We start from the raw sequence: 19,989 nt of genomic DNA, 5'->3' as shown, positions 1-19,989 counted from the left end.
CGTCGCTTCGCCTCCGATTAGACGCAACCGTGGAGACGCGGGAACGCATGTTGCACAGACACAGACACGGCCGTGCCCACGTGTGTGTGTGTGACACACAGACTGTGTGTGTGTGTGTGGTGGCGAGCGGTGGCGCAGTGGTTAGCGCCGCTGCGCTACGAACCCGGCAACCCGAGTTCGCCAAACACCGGTGACGATTACCCGAACCGGTCCATGGCCTGCCCTAGCTCCACTCAGCCTCGAATTAGTAGCTGGTGTGTAGGGTGCAAACATTCCTTCTGGGAAGGCAAAGATGGTCGCGGGGCGTGGTGCTGGCCACCCACCCCCTCGTAAATCGTGTCGGCGTTCACAGGTGCTCGCTAACAGCACTTGCCCCGACAGTCTGTTAAGGCTACACGGGCGATCTTTGCCCTTGTGTCAGCCCCGCGCACGTGGGGAGCGGTGGCGCGGTGGTTAGCGCACCGAGCAACAACCCCCCCCCCCGTTCACGACAATTATATTCAGCGATGAATATTTCAACCGGTCCTGGACCTCTCCTGGGTCGACTCAGCCTCAAATGAGTACCCGGTGCGATGTGAAACCATCGGCACTGGGGATGACACTGCCCCCCCACTCCCGGCTCCCGTGTCCCATACCGGCCATCACATGGGTGCTCGCCAACAACACTTGCCCACAACAGCCTGATGAAGGCTGCACGGGGGATATGGGGCCATCCATTTAGTCGGCACGCAAAAAACTGTCAAAACTTGACCCCTCCCCCCACTCCCTGTAAGCACGCAAAGTTTTTACACCCCCCGCCCCCCACCTGCGTACGTACGCTTGACGCCCCCCCCCCCCGAATCCTATAGAACGGCCGATATTTAATCCACGCAGAAAAGATCAAGGATTAATCATATTAGCGTGTTTGTTGTTGGTTGTTTGACTTGCATCCCACTGGGATTTTTGCACACAGCGTTGGTGTACGGTGATTTTTTTCTGCAATATTTTGCTGTCTTTTCTTGGATTTCTGTTTGCACTTAGTCACATATTCACTTTAAGATGTTTTTTGTTCATGTTTTTGTTTTTCTGTTTGTTGCGGTTGCACCCGATTCAAGAGCCGAATGGCTCACAGGGCTACACCTAATAAATGAACCTGAACTTGAGGCAAACAGACAGTCCACCGCCGGCTGCATTAAATAATTAAGTTGCGTACCTTGGCCACTCATTTTGCCGAGCTGCGTGACAGCTCGCAGCCAGGGGTCTTCTTCTCCCGGCAGTATTTGTTGTCGGACAGCTGAAAAAACTGAACTGTGGCTCATTTGAAGGCCAATGTAGACAAATTATTATCGAGGCTTCACCCCCCTCCCCCCGTTTCCTATGCGTACATTGTCAGTAGACCCCCCCATTCGCAAGCGTACGCGTTTGGGTTAACACCCCCCTCCCTCCATGCGTACGTACTCAATGTATGCCCCCCCCTATTTATCTTTGGTGCTGGTTTTGGCACGCCACGTGGTAGTGTCTGTGGTGACCAGACTGGAGTAGCCACACTTTACCCCACCCACAAGGTAAGGGACTCGACGAGAGAGAGTGAGAGAGCTACAGGGAGCTTGTGTTTTGTGTGGCGTGAGCAGGCACTTGCAGCGCTGCCCCTTTGCCTAAATAAATAAATAAATATGCAACCGCACAGACGGAGAGGAGCAGCAGGAGGTGAAGAAACGATTCCCGTAATCGCGACCACGAGAATCGACTCCCGAATCGAGTCGCCTAGCCACCCGAATCGTACCGATTCTCCAAACCGCTGGACAGGCGCCGACGGATCGTTACGCGGCTAATCGCATTGCGCCCCATAGCCCCCCCCCGTCACCCCTCCCCCCTCCCCACCTCACCCCTCCCCCCGTCTCCCCATCTTCACACTACCACGATTCTATTGGTCGCTGCATCCCATGCATCACGGGCATCATACGTCTCTGTATTATGCAGCATCTCTGCTCACGCAGTGCCAAGACTACACCCCCCGCCCCGCCCACCCCCCCCCGCTTGGCCGAGCTGTTAGCGAGCACCTATTAAGGTTGGAACGGTGTACGAAGAAGGTCGTGCGGCCAGCACAAGACGCTCGGCCGTCTCTGTCTCCACGGCGCTGGTGATCACACACCGCACCAAGCTCGTCATTAAAAACAATCGACTTGACCTACGGGGCAGGCCGAGAAGAAGTTCCGATGTCGCTCGCCACTGATGTTCGCCGTGAAGCGGAATCGAACCCAAGTGTCTGGGGTTCGTAGTTCCATCACTGCACACACGTGTGCATGGGCAGTAACCAAAACTCAGGGAGGCGGGTTCGTAGCAAAGTGCGCTAACCGCTGTGCCACCACTCCATCCGACCACCCAACACACAAATACAAAACAAAGACAAAGATCCCCCGGCCTCAACGGCCTGTTGTGGCAAGTGCTGCTAGCGAGCACCTATGAAGGCCGGAAGGGCACACGAGGGGGTGGGTGACTAGCACCACGCCCGGCCACCTTTGTCTCCCTATCGCTGATGTTTTTACACACCGCACCAGATACTCATTTAAAGCTGAGTCAACCTAGGGAAGGGTCCAGGACGGGCTCAAATATTTGCCACTGCTTTTCTGTCGTGAGCGGGAGGCAAATTCGCGCATTGCGCCAACTACTGCGCCACCGCTCCACGCACGCACACACACACACGCACACACGCGCACACACACGCGCACACACACACGCACACACACACGCACACGCACGCACGCACGCGCACACACGCACACAAACGCGCGCTCACACACACGCGCCCACACACACGCGCGCACACACACACACGCACACACGCGCGCACGCACACACGCGCGCACACACGCGCACACAACACACACGCGCGCACACGCACACACACACGCACACACACACACGCACACACGCACACGCGCGCACACACACACGCGCACACACAACGTTCTTGTGACGAGACAAACCCGGAGCTCACACACAGCAGCTTAATCACACCACGCTTGCCCCGCCAATAATAACAACAATACGGAACTTAACATCATCGTGTTACTTTTGTGTTATATAACTTTGCGTCAAACTCGGACCCCACCCCCCTATTGTATATATATAGTGTGTGTGTCATTGGCTGTAAGATGGGCCAGTTCAAAAGCAGTGATTCAAGCGAGCCCGACTCTGCTGCTGATGGGAGACTGCATGTCGAAACCAGCGCTTGGCCGTAATATGGATAGCTCGTCAGAATCGACTCAAGCAAGCCTGACTTGTGTTCCTGCCGATAACGATGCGTTCAGAAGCTCGATGCCAATGCCGAGGTCTGCCGAGGCTTGCCGCTGCTGCTGGTTCGTGTCGTCTTTTGCGGCTCCTCCGTTTGAAGGAGCGCGCAGAGCACCACAGATAGCTACACAGGACAGGATATTTTAATTTCATTTTTTTACCTACGTGACTTTGCCGAAAAAACTAAGAGTATGAATCCTTGCAGTCACGAAAGCTTCAAATCTAGAATAAATACACAGGACAGAGTTTGGGATCGCTGGACTGCCACCGTTGCACTGCGGGAAGTAAGGCGGTGGCGGTGCTGCTGATGGGATGAGTGAAGGGACGCGTGGTGCTTATTGTGTTCCCATGTCGTAGAGAGACCGGGGTGCAAGTGCAGGAGACGACCGTCAGTTTAACACACGTATGAGGCTCTCGCGACCACTATCATTCGTCATGTAGGTTTTTGTCGGGTCAGATCGCGAAATTATATATAGATCTGGATGTCCGCCTGATGATGCTGGTTGCAAGTACTGGTGGAACGTCGTACTCGGAGTGTAAATGTTGTGGATTTGCTCTCCAACACGCCGGTGTGCTGTACTAGTCACGAATTGGCACGTTCTGTTTACGCGATGATCCTTACTAATTGGCTGTGTCGGGTGGTGGCGGGTTTAACGACACATTTATATATTTACGCGACATAACCCCTCCCTCCCCAAAAAAAATCTATAATATGGAGATGCCGTGTCCTCTCGGTCTACGTCGTGGTTTTTAAAAAAAACTTTTATTTTATTTTACTATTTATATTTTATTTAATTGCGGTGTGTTTTTGCTATTATTTTAAATGCATTACAATTTTTATTTCCATTTATTATTGTTATTTTCAATCTATGTGACTTTACCGAAAGAACCAATATGATAACATGATAACAATAATAACAACAATAACAACAATAACAACAACAACGGGCATGGCGTCTCACGCGAACCAGACGCATTAGAAACCCGTTTAATAATTAACGCGGAGGAGGCCCCGAGGACGCGGCCGACGAGGCGAGCGCCTCGAGAAGAAACGCGACCAAGAGTGGGGAGCGTGCTCGGTCAGACACGGGGAGCGCGCTCCGCTCGCAAAAATCCGAGGCGGTTCTCGCCGAGAAGTTGGGGTGCGGCCCACGGTAGGGATGGCGGGGAGATGATGAGGAGCGGGGGGAGATGTTTTGTGGAGGAGTGAGGAGGAGGAGGAGTGAGGAGGAGGAGGAGGAGTGAGGAGGAGGAGGTTGGTACTCCAGACCGATCCTCCTCCTCCCCCTCCTCGCAGCGACCGCTGCCGAGCAACGAAACCAGCGGCCACTCGCAGTACTGCACCCTTGGTTACGCGGCGCGTGACGTGCGCTCCTCACCACGGCAACGCTGTTGCCCCCGGCGACAGGGTTGCCTTAGCAACCTCTCCCTCCTCCTCCGCCACCACCCCCCCCCACCACTCCGCAGCTCCTCCTCCCCGCTCCTCACCACGACTCTCTCGCTCCTAGCAACATCGAGATCGCGGGGGGGCGAGCGCTCCGCTTGGCGTGAGTGACGGCCAGGATGCGGCACCGTAGCAACGCGCGGGGCCCCACTCGGGTTATAATTTGTGGCCGGGCCGAGGCGACCGCTTTGATTGGCTGAGCTTATGGCCGCCGCCACCTTGGTTGTTGTTGCGTGCGTGTGTGTGCGTGTGTGCGCGTGTGTGCGTTTTACGAGCAGTGGATTTGAAAGCGCCACCACGCACCGACCAGAAGTACCGGGAGGCGCTCATCCAGCAGTGCATTGACAAAGTCCGAGCCATCTCCTGCTCGAAATATTATATTGTACTTATTTGTCCAGGAGAGTCATTTTTTTGTATATGTTCAGATGTCTTCAGCCAATTAATGATCATAATTATTATTCACGTGGGATGAAGCTGGAGCAACTGGAGGAACCCCACACCTTACGCGAGAGAGCAACACCTCACCCCGTACAGATGTAAACAGATGGGGATCAGTCCACTCGCTCAACTGCCTTCTCTTGCCGAGCCAGGGTACGGCTCTTCCACGGCGCGGCATTTGCGCGGTGATCCACCAACCCTTGCCTCCACAGTGCTGGATCACAGGCCACGTGCACAGCCCGCTTACTGTTTACAACCCAGCAAAGCCAGGGATGGCTATTCCACATTCCTATAGCAGGGTCGAGTCTGTCCACATAATCCTGTCGACTACCTTACAAAGTGATACTTGTTTTATCGACCCCGGGAGGAAGATGATGATGGGCATAACGAACTCCCCCCCCCCCCCCCCAACCAAGGTGTGACCTCGCGACGTTCTGATTTCCGCACGCTGCACCGTTGAGCCACGTGGTCGGAGAGACTCGGACGGCTTCAGATTCACAGACGGATGCTCCCTGTGCCTGGGAATTCATCCTCCAGAGCATCCCCCCCATGTACCCCCCCTCCTCCCCATGTACCCCCTTCCTCCCCATGTACCCCCCCCCCCCCCGTCTCATCCTGCTTGGAACTTGGCACAGGCACCCCGAGTGACTCATCACAATCTCGGAAGCTAAAGCGGGGCTCACAGCACGGCGAGTACATGGATGAGCAACCACCATGTGCAGGGCTTGCCAGGTGCTGTAGGCATGGGGGCAGGCGCCGAGTGTCTCCCCCCTCATGGGCAGCAGCGGGGTGCTGGGTTCTCTCCAGATCCCTCCTCCCACATGAAGTCCACAACCCCTCGTCGCTCACAACGGAATTCACGGCCCAAACATCCTATTGTAGTGACAGCAGCAGCAGCAGCAGTAGCAGCGGCAGGACCCTCCTGAAATAAACTCTTGAGACTCGGCGAGTCTCTCGTGGGCAAATAACTTGCGTCGATGGGAAACCGCGTAAAACACTGCGCCAAGCACGGAGCGATGAGCGCAGCCATGTCCTGAACCACAAAAACCGGGTCCTCTCGCTGGAGCTGTGACCTTCCCTCCGATGCCAAGAGGCAGCCGCTGCCTCAACCCACAGCAATTACGTGGGGGACCTTTACGGTCCACCAGACGTGCAGGTGAAGAGTGTTGATTCTAGTGCACAGTCAATAGAGCTTACTATCTAGGGGACACTCGCTTCGTATTCACGAGGCGAGAGGCAAAATTAACACCGCAGTGGAGACCCAGAGAAGGGGAAGAGAAGCGAAGGAGAGAGCAGCAGCAGCAGCAGCGAGACTGCATCGCAGAGTTCAGAGGTCACAAGTGGCTGGGGGCAGCTGGGGAGAAGAGGGAGTAGGGGGGGGGGATGCAAGATGCTTATGTCTAGCAGTGTGGAGTTATAGACTGACAAAAACAACGGCGGCAACAACAACAACAGCAGCAGCAGCAGCAGCGTGGGTCTCTATGTAGGTCTTTAGGTTTGTGTGTGGGTGTACAGAGATGGGTGGGGGGAGGGGGTTAAGAAAGAGTGTATAAATTATCGAAATAATAATTAATAATTGCTAATCTCACAAAGGGTGCACTATAAGGATCTTATTTTCTTAATTGCTGTAAGTTACGTGGTGATATCTGCTGACACTAGCACCATTACATTCAGCACAATGTATGTAATCGAATTGCAACAAGCAGATTTAATCAGGTGGGGCGTGAATCACTGCACCCCTGTCGGACAATACTGCTGAAGGTGACAGCGCCATGGACGGCACTACTGAAGGTTTCAGCACTACGGACAGCATCACTGAAAGATTCAGAACCACAAACAGCATCACTGAAAGATTCAGCACCACGAACAGCACCACGGAAAGTTTCAGCACCACGAACAGCACTACTGGAAGTTTCAGCACCACAAACAGCACCACTGGAAGTTTCAGCACCACGAACAGCACCACTGGAAGTTTCAGCACCACGAACAGCACCACTGGAAGTTTCAGCACTACGGACAGTGCCACTGAAAGTTTCAGCACCACGGACAGCGCCACTGAAGGGGGGTTCAGAACCAAGGACAGCACTAGCCACACGTCTGAAAAGGGGGGAAACATGATTACATCACACCGACAATACGTGTTGACCTACACTCGCTGAAAATTAAACAAAGGATTGATTGCAAGCTGTGCGACGTTCAACATACATTCATATTTAAGTGTCTACACCAAGCTGCACCACACTACCTGACGGACATGTCTGGGACGGTACACTCATGGCAATCTGATCGTTCTGCATACCTCGGACAGCGAGATTTTGACCACGTAGCTTCGTGGTCAATGGTCCATTAGCCTGAAACTCACCCACCTACTCACTCAACTACTCACCCACCCACTCACTCAACTACTTACCCACCCACTCACTCAACTACTCACCCACCCACCCACCCAACTACTCACCCACCCACCCACTCAACTACTCACCCACCCACCCACTCACTCAACTACTCACCCACTCACTCACTCAACTACTCACCCACCCACTCACTCAACTACTCACCCACTCACTCACTCAACTACTCACCCACCCACTCACTCAACTACTCACCCACCCACTCACTCAACTACTCACCCACGCACCCACTCACTCAACTACTCACCCACCCACTCCCCTACTCAGCGGTTCATCGGCCTGGAACTCACCGCCGCTGCGTGATGTTCGAGACTCCTTACAGACATTGAACCAGTTCAGTAGAACATGATAACCTCAGTTATAAGACTTTCGCACTTATAAACGTACTTACTTACTGAACGGATTAGCACCACACGTAACAACAATTCATTCTTTAGATCAATGCACAGCTGCAATCAGGGTCTCGGCATGATCTACAGAGACAATAATAACGCCAAGTTGCTATGCACCACACAGGATTTGCTTGCTCTCGAAGTGACAGAATGACTCAGAAGTGGTGAGCCGGCACCAAATGACTGCCCCCCTCCCAGCTCTGCACTCGTCTATATTTCGAGGTGTTATCAGCCAATCAATGAGAGTTTACATGTGGGAGGAAGCTGGAGCACTCGGAGAAAACCCACATGTGCGAGGGGGAAACACTCTATCCCATACAGAGGGAACAGGTGGGAGTCTACTGTTGCTGTACCGCTGTCTCCTGTCGAGCTAGGGTATGGCTCCTACTCAACTGCCTATGGGAAGAGAGTTTCGCACCATCTGTGTGTGATCCACCGACCCTCGCTCCACCACAGTGCTGGACATCTGTGAAAAAGAGCTTAATAGGTCATCGGATTTCTCCAGGATAAATTAAGATTCTGATCCTGATGGAGTAGAGGCCACGTGCATAGCCACCATGAACAGCAACAAATGACAATTCAGTACCATTGACCGCAACACAGAGTAGCTTCAGAACTGTAGATAGCATACAGACAAGGCCTAGTGCAGCCTGTAGGAGCATATATTTGTGTATTGATTCATTGATTTACATTGATTCGTAAGCTTACATTACCAGCTTTGAATTGGGCTTATAGTAAACGATGGTTTCAAGTTGTATATGCCGTAATGGGTTCACTTGACTCCAGCAGCCACCTGGGTGTTGCTACATCCACCCATGAAGTAAAACAAAAATCCTGAATCGATCCACGACAGTGAATCGAGGCAATTCAATGAACTGTGGGGGAGCGGCAGCATGATCATTACACCCCTAATAGGCAGCAACATCGACATCTTCAACACCCTGGACAACAACAGCGAAACATGCATAAATCACCGTTATAGATAGTGACAATGAGGGATTCAGTACCGGGGCAGAGTAACATCGAAGAATTCAACATCATGCATAGCGACACTGATGGATCAAGCACCATGCACATTGACAATGAACAAAACAAGCATCGCAGATAGTGGCACTGAAGGACTCAGCACCATGGAGAGCGACACTGAATAATCCGACATCACAGCAACAGTGAGCGATTCAGGAACATGCACAGCAACGCTGAACGATCTAGAATTGCCATCAGCAATATTGAAGGGTTAAGCGATGCGGATGATGGCGCTAAAAGATTCAGGACCATGGAAAGCAACACTCACTGATTCAGCACCATGGAAAGCAACACTCACTGATTCAGAACCATGCCCAGCAACATTCACCGATTCAGAACCGCGGACAGCGAGACTGAAAGCTCGAAAACCGTGTACCGCAGTGCTGCACGGCTATGGAGAGCCCGCCGTGGTTAAACAGCAGTAACACCGCACTGTACTCCAATTGCCCAACAGTTTTAAACAAACGCAGCGCGTCAACGGAACATCTGCTGGAGAAACGATAAACGCCACGGAAGTCTGCGAGGTCTCCCTGAGCGTGGGAGGCCACGGGCACACAACGTTCTGTACGAAAGTTCAAACATTCTTACAATGTGCACCATTTGACGTTTCTAGCGATGGTCCTTCTTCAGAGCACGCAAAAAATATATATTTTACCAGGTAAGGCCCACTTAAGCTGTATAAGCTCGTTGTGAGAAGCGACCTGGTCACAAATAATAACTGAACGTAAATCAGCCAAATGAATCTAAATGCACGTTGATTCTAAATGTGGAGGGAAAAATCCGGAGGACCCAGAGAAAAATCCACGCTACCACGGGGAGCACATGCAAACTCCAAATATACAGGTGCCAGGGTCGGGATGGAACCCACGACCTCCTGCATGCCAGGCGAGGTAGTTAACATCTCGCCACATTAATTTCGTCCATTAAGTTTCTTTTTTCTTTGAGGGCTGCAGCGTAATTGACACGGAACGTGTTACATTGCTTGTTGTTGTTGTCTGTGCTTGTGCACCATTGCCAACGCAGCAACGGCAGCACCACCAACGTAGTTTGATTTTCTCGATGTGGGTCTGTGCAATGAATGCATCCGTACGCCATGGAAGGAGGATACAAGCCGAGCTCTGATATAAGCAACACATCCATAAATTGCACTGCTGGAGGGAAGGCGAATATAACTACCGATACAAGCACACCTTGAGAATGTATTTTTGGTAATAATCTTAAGAATGCGTCGTTTGATCTAGCGGGTTGCTGTAGCCGTTCACGCGAATCGCGTCTCTAACAATTGTCGAGGAACCACGGACGACCGGGAAGGCAGCAGCAGCGGCGGCCAGGCGGTGAGGAGCCAGGCGCTACCAACAATGGACCGAGTTCTGCGGTCCTCTGCATATCAAGATACGTTCAGACAATCAATGAGTGTTCATACACGTTGGAGGAAACCGGAGCACCTGCAAGAAAGCCACGCGTGCGAGGGAGCAACGCTCTATCCCATGCCGAAGGGACAGACGGAGATCAGTCCACACTCTCTCTTGGCGAGCCAGGGAACGGGCTCCTCCTCGACGCCCATCGGTAGGAAGTTTCACAACATCTCTGTGTGATCTTCTTGGTTCTTTCGGTAAAGTCACGTAGAAGGGAAATAATAAAATAATAAAAATAAAACATTATATAATAATTCTCACGACGTTTCGGCCACGTCGCAAACAGCCGTCCTCAGGTGAAGAACAGGTCTGTCGGAAAGACAGCGTCTGAATGACAGACCTGTTTTTCACCTGAGGACGGCTGCTTGCGTTATGGCCGAAACGTCGTGAGAATTATTTTATTATGTTTTAAGTTAATTATTTAATTATTTCCCTTCTACGTGACTTTACCGAAAGAACCAAGAAGAAGATGAATCCCTGCAGTCACGAAAGCTTTAAATCGAAAAATCTCTGTGTGATCCACCAACCCGTGCAGCATGGCCGCCGCCATTGCCCTGCTAATCATCACGAGAGTGGCCTCGCCGAGTCTCAAGGCTTTTTTTTTTTTCTTCAAGTTTTTATCGTCGTGCCAAATGTTTGCCGAGTGTCGTCCCAATTCCGTAATGTGCGAGTAAAAGTCATTGCAATGTCGAGGCCAATACCAGTGACATTGTATGGGTTCACTTTTCTAGATGCTGCCAGGAAAGCAGAGAACCCAGAGCAAACCTATGCAGAACGGGGCGGGGGGAGGGGGGGAAATCACACAAAGCGCCCGAGTCGGGAATCGAACCCAGGCCCTCCTTGCTGTGAGACACGAGCGTCGCCGCTGCGCCACCACTCCCCCGCCGCCACAGCAAGCACACCTTGCTCGCCACGTAGGCTGGCAGGCAGCCTCGCAGGCACCTGCTTACGCACCGCGGTCACCCCCATCTACTCACTGGCCAGGCTCAACACCCCCCCCCCCCCCCCAGCTTAGCTTGACGTGTCTGGCGACACCACCGGGTGCATTGTGGGAAACCTTTGCTCCCAGGCGAGGCCGAGCGCTGAGAGTTCCAATCGCTGGAAGCCCTCCGTGGTCGTCATTGTGGCCGCTCTTGCAGTCAACTGCTCAGAATCTTTGTTGATCCAGGGAGGAATCCGACGAGCCGCGAAGCTCTTCGTCAGGGGCCTGTTTGCTGCCACTGTGTTGGGCTCTCTTCTGATTTCGATCGCTCGAGGGGACGGATTGCTGCCCCCCGGTTTATTTAGGAACACTTTTTGCTCAGAACACCTTTTGCAGATAGGATCTCCTCTATCGATTTGTTTTCGCCTTGAAAGAAATCAACGTCCTCTTTTCACCCGACTCTGTAAGCAGGCCGCGAAGACGCCACCCGCCGCGCCGTGTCACACTGACCAGCAAGGAATGTTTACATTTAAAACAAATAGATCGATATCGCTTCATTGCATCATCGCCAGCGGATCGGAAGCGCCGCGTCACCTCGGTGGCCCCGCGTGACCCCCGTGACCTCGCGTGGGCCCGGCTCCACCTCAGAGCTCTCAGTCACGCAGACGGAGCCGTACCCTGACCTTTGCCCAAACCCTAAATATACCTTCCCTCCCCGCCCCAACTCCGCGTCTCGGCGCCCATCTGCCAAACATATCGACGCCCCGGTGATTGCCGATCGATGGCGGTTATTAAGGCATCGATGCCAAAATTGGGTTAGCGGGTCGCGGAGAGGTTTTCATCGGGTCAAGATTAAACGCGTTAAGTCTGAACGCGGACGCACGCTGCGCCCAGCCCCCGCGGCTCTCGGCCCGAGGGGCTAAACGGGGCCGGGCAAGGCAGAGATCATGCGCTCAGCCGCAATCGCTAAATTGGTCCTGAAATGATCACGCAACAGCAACCCAGATGCCCTCACACCGCCCACCGCCCTGCCCCTCCTACTACCCCCCCCCCAACCCCCTCCCTTCCCCGCCCCCCTCCCGGTCGACACATTTGTCCGCCCCCCGCGAAGACAGATTCACCGTGCAGCTTGAGGCACGGTGAAGCCACCCCCCCCTTGCCCCGCCACCTCCCCCCCGCATCTCCGATATAACAATTGTGATTATTTGTGGCCCTTTGTCAATCCACCGCTGGATTAAGGTATTTCCGCTAACGTGTGGGCCGTGAGGGTTGTTCGACCATACTTCACCGGTCAGTGCTGGGTGCTGATTGGCGGACACCCCCCGGAGGGGTTCAGATGTCACTCGCCACTGATGTCAGCCGTGGGCCGGCAATGGGATTTGGGATGCTGGGTTCGTAGCGCAGCGTGCTCGCCACCCTGTGATACAGCTAATAACCAAATAGTCTGATTATCAAGGACACCATCATCACACCGAGTCTCAAGATCTCTTCTCGGGAGGGTCCTGCTACACTGGGTTGATCAGCCAATCCCCCCCCCACCCCCCACCTTCTTGAAATCAACGAGAGTTTGGCTTCGTTACGGGAGGAACCCGGACAACCCGGAGAAAACCCAGCACCCATCCCAGCTCCGAACGGCCAATCCCACTGCCGCGCAAACACCGTGCAGCACGGAATAGACCACCACCACCACCACCCACCCCCCCCTTCCTACGTGCACGAGGGGAAAACAAACCCACTTGCTGTACTGCCGTCATCAACCTGGCCCGCCAACAGAGCCTCGCAGCCAAGTGGGTTGGAAGGTTCAACGCAAGTCTCTACGTGGCGGCAAAAAATAACAACAGGAAAAACATCGTAATAAATCAGAATTCGTTTTTTTACGCGTCAGTTTGCGTCCACTCTCAAGGAGAGAGAATGATTCAGAGACAGAGAACGGAATGATTCAGAGAGTAGAGAATGATTCAAAGAAAGTACAGAATTACTCGGAGACACTGGAAGCCGCGGACGAAGCGGGAAGTTTAGCCAGAACCGGCGTGATCAACAAATTGCCCAAGTTCTGTGGTCCTACATTGGATGCTCCACCAATTCTGCCGAACCCTTATCACCGCACTGGCATCTGTTTGCCGGCGCCGTTCGACTGTTTACGTGCTGACGATGCCTCTGTCGCTGGAGCGATTAATCGCATCCGAAGAGGCAAAATGAGCTCAGCTCAGGGTGATAACCATGCAGTCCAAGGTGCACGCCCATCGCCTTATGGCTCAGAGCTTCTCACCAAAAGACAAAGATCCCCCGTATAGCCTTGAACGGACCGTTGGGGCAAGTGCTGTTCGTGAGCACAGCGCAATAATCAGGAATCTATTTCCCCGAGTAAAGCCCCCATTGAGCTAAGACGCTCTTTTTCAAGGGCGTCTCGACCTCTGAAGACCAGCGCGGCACACGAGGGGGTTGGTGGCCAACACCGCGCCCAGCCACCTTTGTCTTCCCAGCGACGATATGATGATGTCTATGCGCTGCGCCGCGCCAGGTGCTCACTTTCCGCCGAGTTGACCTGTTCGAGGCCCAGGATACAGTTCTGACATTCGTCACCGATGGTTGGATGCGAGCGTGAATCCCACCTCGGGTCTTTGGGTCGGTGGCCCAGTGCTGCCAATCACCGCGCCACGACTCCCCGCATACAGGGCGTGTGTGGTGTGTGTGTGATAGACTCATAAACACGGCCATAATCAGCCAGGCCGAGACACGACGGCGCCAAACATCCACCCAGTCCCACAGAGACAAAGATCCCCCCCCCCCCCATCCGTATAGCCTGGACAGACTGTCGGGGCAAGTGCTGTCAGCGCCAACACCATTTGAAATCCGGCACGGCACACGATGGGGTGGGTGGCCAACACCTTGCCGGGCCGCCTTTGTCTCCCCAGTGGCGATGTTTACACACCGTACCAGGTACTCATTTAAGGCTGAGTCGACCTGGGGGAGGCCCCGAAATAGTGAATATTTTCGCTACCGACGTTGGCTGCGAGTGGGAATCGAACTTGTGTTGGTCGGGTTCGTAGTGCAGTGCGCTAAATCACAACACACTATCGGTTCCCCACAATGTCCCACCCAACAACAACAACAACCCCACTCATCTTTACACACACGCACACCACGCACGCACGGGCACACACGGCAGTCTTGCAGTGTCACAACGAGTCGAGAGGCCTGTCCAGGCCCCCCCTCTCTCGCCCTCACGCTCACCCATGCGGGTCATACCGGCCAGTGGAGGAGAGAGACACACGGTGAGGAATCATCATCATCATCATCCCGACCATCACGTCTCACGGCTCCCACTGCGCCGCACTCGCGAGCCCGTCAAACAATCAGCCGGCAACTCAACGACACCACGGAGCGAGGTTCTCGGCCCTGGGCCGCCGCCGAGCGGACCGATCGCCCTCGCCGAAGTGCGCAGAAACCAAGAGCCAGAACCTTTGTACCATAACACCGCATTTTCTAGACCTCTATCGTGATACCTTTTACGGCTGTTGTTCATAAGCCATCGGCGTTGCAAACCATCTCTTAGATTTGTCCATTCATTTGTTTTGCCTCCCGAGGGAGTTTCACTTGCTCACCGAATAACTTGCCCGAAATAGGATTACGCCCCTAAATGTGATTGTGCATATCATATTATTGTACAGCGACGTGAGATGCAATTCGCATGAATGACGCGCGACAAAACGGAATTAACAAACGCCACATTTTAGACCCAAACATTTCACCTTTGGTTATTCTTCCCTCGAAGGCGCCGCAGCAGTGCGACTGCGGGCCACGCAGCCCACACTCTGGACCGTGCACGTCAAACGCACCGTGGCCTGCGCTCACTTCAACGCAGGAGGAGGAACAGCGACACGACACGAACTCTCTCTCACTGCTGAAGCCCTCTCTCGTCGTGGCCAGCAGCAGACCTCGACATTGGCATCTAGATCCTGAACATCTGGCGGCTGCTGCTGCCATCCTGCGCGATAATCTAGACACCCAGCCTACCAGGGCCTCGTGGTGTATGTGGCGTCAAGGGTGCAGTCTAAGACCTCCGTTCCAACTCGAAGTCTCTCGACTGGCCTCTCTGTGCACGTGCTATGAAGAAGGACCATAGCCCGAAACGTCGTCTACATTTCGATTTAAAGCTTTTGTGACTGCAGGGATTCATCTTCTTGGTTCTTTCGGTAAAGTCACGTAGAAGGGAAGGAATAAAATAATGAAAAAATATTATTATATAATATTATTTTATTATTTTATTATTTTATTACTTCCCTTCTACGTGACTTTACCGAAAGAACCAAGAAGTCGTCTACATTATACATTTGTGTTACTATCAGTGCCTCGGTGTTATTGAGGAGCGTGTGGGGTCGGGATGGTTGCTAAGAGGGCCAGGTGACGTGACGCTCGTCTGGATGACCCTCCCTCGTAGAGTCATCCACCCACGAGCAGTCTGAGAGATTACTCATTAATCATATTATATATTCACTACTTCCCCACCCCCCCACCATTCTTCCCTCTCTCTTCACCTCCTCTCTCCCACCCTCTCTTCCCTCCTCTCTCTCTCTCTCTCTCCACCTTTCTCCCTCACCCAGCCACTCTCTCTTCTTTTCTCTCTCTCCACCTCTCGCTCTCCCGCCTACTCTCTCTCCCTCTCTCCACCTCTCTGCCATTGCCACGTGGAGGAGAGTGGCACCACCGTGGCTAGGAGATGTTAACTACCTCGCCTGCTATACAGGAGGCCGTGGGTTCGATCCCAACCCTGACGCCCGCTGCTGTACATTTGAAGTTTGCGTGTCTCTCTCTATCATCATCATCGCGGTGGCTAGGAGATGTTAACTACCTCGCCTGCTATACAGGAGGCCGTGGGTTCAATCCCAACCCTGACGCCCGCTGCTGTATATTTGGAGTTTGCGTGTCTCTCTCTCTCATCATCATCGCGGTGGCTAGGAGATGTTAACTACCTCGCCTGCTATACAGGAGGCCGTGGGTTCGATCCCAACCCTGACGCCTGCTGCTGTATATTTGGCAGTTTGCGTGTCTCTCCCCGTGATCGCGTGGATCCTCTGGCTTTTCCCTCCACATTGAGAATCAGCATCCCGTGGTTCGTAGTAATTTGCCTACTGCTGCTTTAAATTTCCACCTCCGCTGAGCCTCAATTTGCGATGTTCAGGTCGCATCTGAGAAAGAGCTTCGTAGCTCAGTGGGCCTCGCCTGTAAAAATAAAAAGCAGTTTAGTTTTAGAGTGGAGTTGGAGGTCAAACGATCCAGAGGTCGGCAGTTCGATTCAATGTTCACGGCGCGGCGGGTTTACAACGATGCGGCGAGTTTCCTAAATCACCCTCCACCCCCCCCCCCCCCGCTGCCTCACCACCGTCTAACCCCGCAGCGTCAATGTCGAGAGCGGCTTCGTCAACGGTGCGGGTCTTGGGGCAAAATGTTAGGGGGAGGTGACTCGCAACCCCTTTCCAAAGACTGCCCTGGCCAGCGTGGAAGAGTAGGCCATGGACACACTGCAGGGGGAGGCGGGGCGGGGCGGATTCTCCAGAGCATCCTCTTGCGGAAGGCCTCCTTCTGGCAGCAGTGGCTTGAGCAGGGAATTGCAGGGCTGCGCCTTTAGCTTCGCATATCTTAACGGCAAATTTGTTTAGCACTCGTGTGTTGTATTATTGGGGGGATTAACGCGTTAATAAATAAAGCACAGCTCTGTACTAGCACGTAAAAATGTTAATATTTATGTATTTTTAAAAAAAAAATTCAGCTTACGAACAATTAAATTGTCCAAGAGTCTCCATGTAAGTCTACGGATCTCTATGTAAGTCGATAATTCTGCGTGAAAGTCCATGGGTCTCTGTGTATGTACATGGATCTATACGCGAGTCTTTGGATCTCTGCGTAAGTCTATGGGTATCCATGTAAGCATGTGGATCCATATGTAAGTGTTTGGACCTCTGTGTAAGTATATGGATTTCCATGCAAAGTCTATGGATCTTGGTGTAAGTCTATGGCTATCTGTGTAAGCCTGCGGCTCTCTGTAAGTGTATCCACCCCTTATGTATGTCTATGGATCTCTGAAAATACACGAGTCTCTGTGTAGGTCTATAAACAAGTCTATGGATTTCAGTGCAAGTCTATGAGTCGTTATGCGTGTGTTTTTTTACGCAGGTCTATGGGTATCCATGTAAGCCTATGGATCTCTATTCAAGTCTATGGATCTCTATTCAAGTCTATGGATCTCTATTCAAGTCTATGGATCTCTATTCAAGTCTATGGATCTCTATTCAAGTCTGTGGATCTCTGAGAACGCCCACGAATCTCCAGGAAATATTACGACTCCCCAGGTTATCTGCGGGTCTCTGTGCGAGTGTGGGTCTCTGTTCGACTCTGCGGATCTGTGTGCGAGTCCACGCAAGTCCTTCTGGCTCCACTCGGCCACGTGTTTCTTGGACTCTGACGAAGGCCGCTCGCAAAGGCCACGAGGATCGATCGTCATCGGTGTCGCCATCTACGTCTGCGCCCCTCTCCGTGTCTCCGAGCGTAGTAACGGTGGTGTCAGCTTGTAGCGCTGTGCCACCGCCACAACGTTCTCATGCAGGAGGAGGAACCACACACGAGCGGGAACTTCGCTTATCGAAAATGCAGCAGCCATGCGGCAGAGGTCGCAAACGGGTTTTGATTCCTTACCCGTACCCGTACCCGGCCGCACCAGGGTCGCGTATGGGTAGGGTACGGGTATCGGGTACCTGATTGGGACCTCTGGGATGAAGCCATGTTGCAGGCGCGTGTGGGTTGATTCTAGGAACTTGAATTGTGAGAAGAGACAAGACGCTGGGAAATGAGTGACAAACGGTTACTCACCAGTGACTCATGGCCTACCCGTACCCGTACACGGCCGCACCAGTGTCGCAAACGGGTACCCGTACCCATACCCGGCCGGGTACGGGTAGCCGGGTATTGGGTAGGGTACGGGTATCGGGTACCCGATTGCGACCTCTGCCACGCGGCGAGACGCGACAAAATTCCTACTCCACCTCTCCCCACTCCTAGCTCTGTGGTGCTCTATACACGGAGGAGTTATTGACCAATTAATGGGTGTTTACGTGTGGAAGGAAACTGGAGCGATGGGGAAAAAAAAAAACACACGCGTGCAAGGATGAAACACTATCCCATACAGAAGGGCCAGCCCACACTTTGCCGTAGCGCCTTCTCCGGGCGAGCCGGGATTACGGTATCCTCCTCGACGCCCACGACTTTGGAGAGTCGCAGCGGGAGTGCGGTGATCCACCGGCCCTCACCGCCTCCTCTGCCACGGCGCCGGACTGCGGGCCACGCGCTCGCGTGCATGCGTCTGTAACCCTCCTTCGCTTCGCTCTGTCACAACAATCGCGGAGGGCGTGCAAAATGATCCGGGGTCCGTGATCTATACGGATCTACTCCCTCCCTCCTCACGCGAGGCGGTGGGGGGGGGCGCGGGGGTGGGGGCACTTCCAGGCGCGACCCCGACGGCACCGCCTGCTACCTGCCTCGCTCGCTCTCGCTCATTACAACGATTCAGCCTCCGCTAACGAGACGTGACCCCGCCGCCCCGGGCGGGGAATCGACGTCTGATTACACAAATGCAACTTTTCATCTTTTAATCCCATGACGAATGGAAACGTATCGACCTCGCCTCCCCTCCCCTCCCCTCTCCGTCGTCGTCGTCGTCGTTGGAGGTCAAAGAGCCGCGCTGACGTCACGGAGCCGCGACGGCTCCCACGCCGCCAGCCGCTCGCTCCGACGCGGCCCAGTTCGCACCCCGGTACGAGATCGGTTTCATTTTTCTTACCGCTCGAGCTCCCTCCATTCCATTCGAGCCCCACACCCATCTTTCACCTTCACCAATAGAACATCTATGGGTCTCTGTGCGAGTCTACGGGTTTCTATGCCGACATCATTTATATGGAAATAAGGAGGGAGGGGGGGGCGGTAGGGGTTAGGGGACAACTGCCATTGCACCCTGACCTGAGCCCCCGAGCGTCCTTTACACTCATTCAGTGATCTTATCTGATCGGGAATTAATTAGGCCCTGTCTCCGGCTCAAATGCAATCGCCTAATGGATAGGAGCCTATTAGGGGATTTCCTGCGCGTGTTCCTGATGGGTTCGGGGTGAATCGCTGCATCGACCCGATCGGTATCGATCCACAACCCAAGCCACACACGCGTCAGATCGCGAGTGCGAGGACCGAACCGTGCATCTGCTGGAACCGGTTCACGGGCGACCCTTTTCGCAGAAACCAGGGGCGGCCACATTCCCCATTCATGGACAGTGCCATTGACGGGTTCAGGACCACGTACAGCGCGCCAATGATGAGTTCAGAACCATGGAGAGCGACACTCTTGAGTTGAGGAGCATGGACAGTAACACTGGCGACTTCAGAACCATGGGCAGCGATATTGGTAAGTTCAGGACCATGGAGAGTTACACTGGTGAGGTCAGGACCATGGACAGTTACACTGGTTGGTTCAGGACCATGGACAGTTACACTGGTTGGTTCAGGACCATGGAGAGCGATATTGGTAAGTTCAGGACCATGGACAGTTACACTGGTTGGTTTAGGCCCATGGAGAGCGACACTGACGAAAACCAGTGAGTGAAACGGACTTAATTTATTGACATCG

The 19,989-nt window shown here is 53.4% G+C and overlaps 1 protein-coding gene across 1 annotated transcript in view; it reads right to left on the bottom strand.

The window, feature by feature from the left end:
- The window catches only part of LOC144948547 (syntaxin-binding protein 5-like), a 95,665-nt gene extending 75,912 nt beyond the window's left edge, over positions 1-19,753 (bottom strand). Inside the window, exons 1-6 of the mRNA XM_078878116.1 lie at positions 19,691-19,753; positions 18,521-18,701; positions 15,074-15,136; positions 13,851-13,961; positions 11,916-12,065; positions 7,017-7,252 (exon numbers count right to left, since the gene is read on the bottom strand). Of these exons, the coding sequence (XP_078734242.1) occupies positions 7,017-7,252; positions 11,916-12,065; positions 13,851-13,961; positions 15,074-15,136; positions 18,521-18,701; positions 19,691-19,753 (804 nt within the window). The remainder of the gene's footprint in view (positions 1-7,016; positions 7,253-11,915; positions 12,066-13,850; positions 13,962-15,073; positions 15,137-18,520; positions 18,702-19,690) is intronic.
- Positions 19,754-19,989: the final 236 nt, after the last annotated feature.

Source organism: Lampetra fluviatilis, chromosome 50, assembly GCF_964198595.1.
Source record: "Lampetra fluviatilis chromosome 50, kcLamFluv1.1, whole genome shotgun sequence".
Classification (NCBI taxonomy): Eukaryota; Metazoa; Chordata; class Hyperoartia; order Petromyzontiformes; family Petromyzontidae; genus Lampetra; species Lampetra fluviatilis.
The sequence above is the reverse complement of the archived record's forward strand: the minus strand, read 5'-3'. Positions and strand labels throughout refer to the sequence as shown.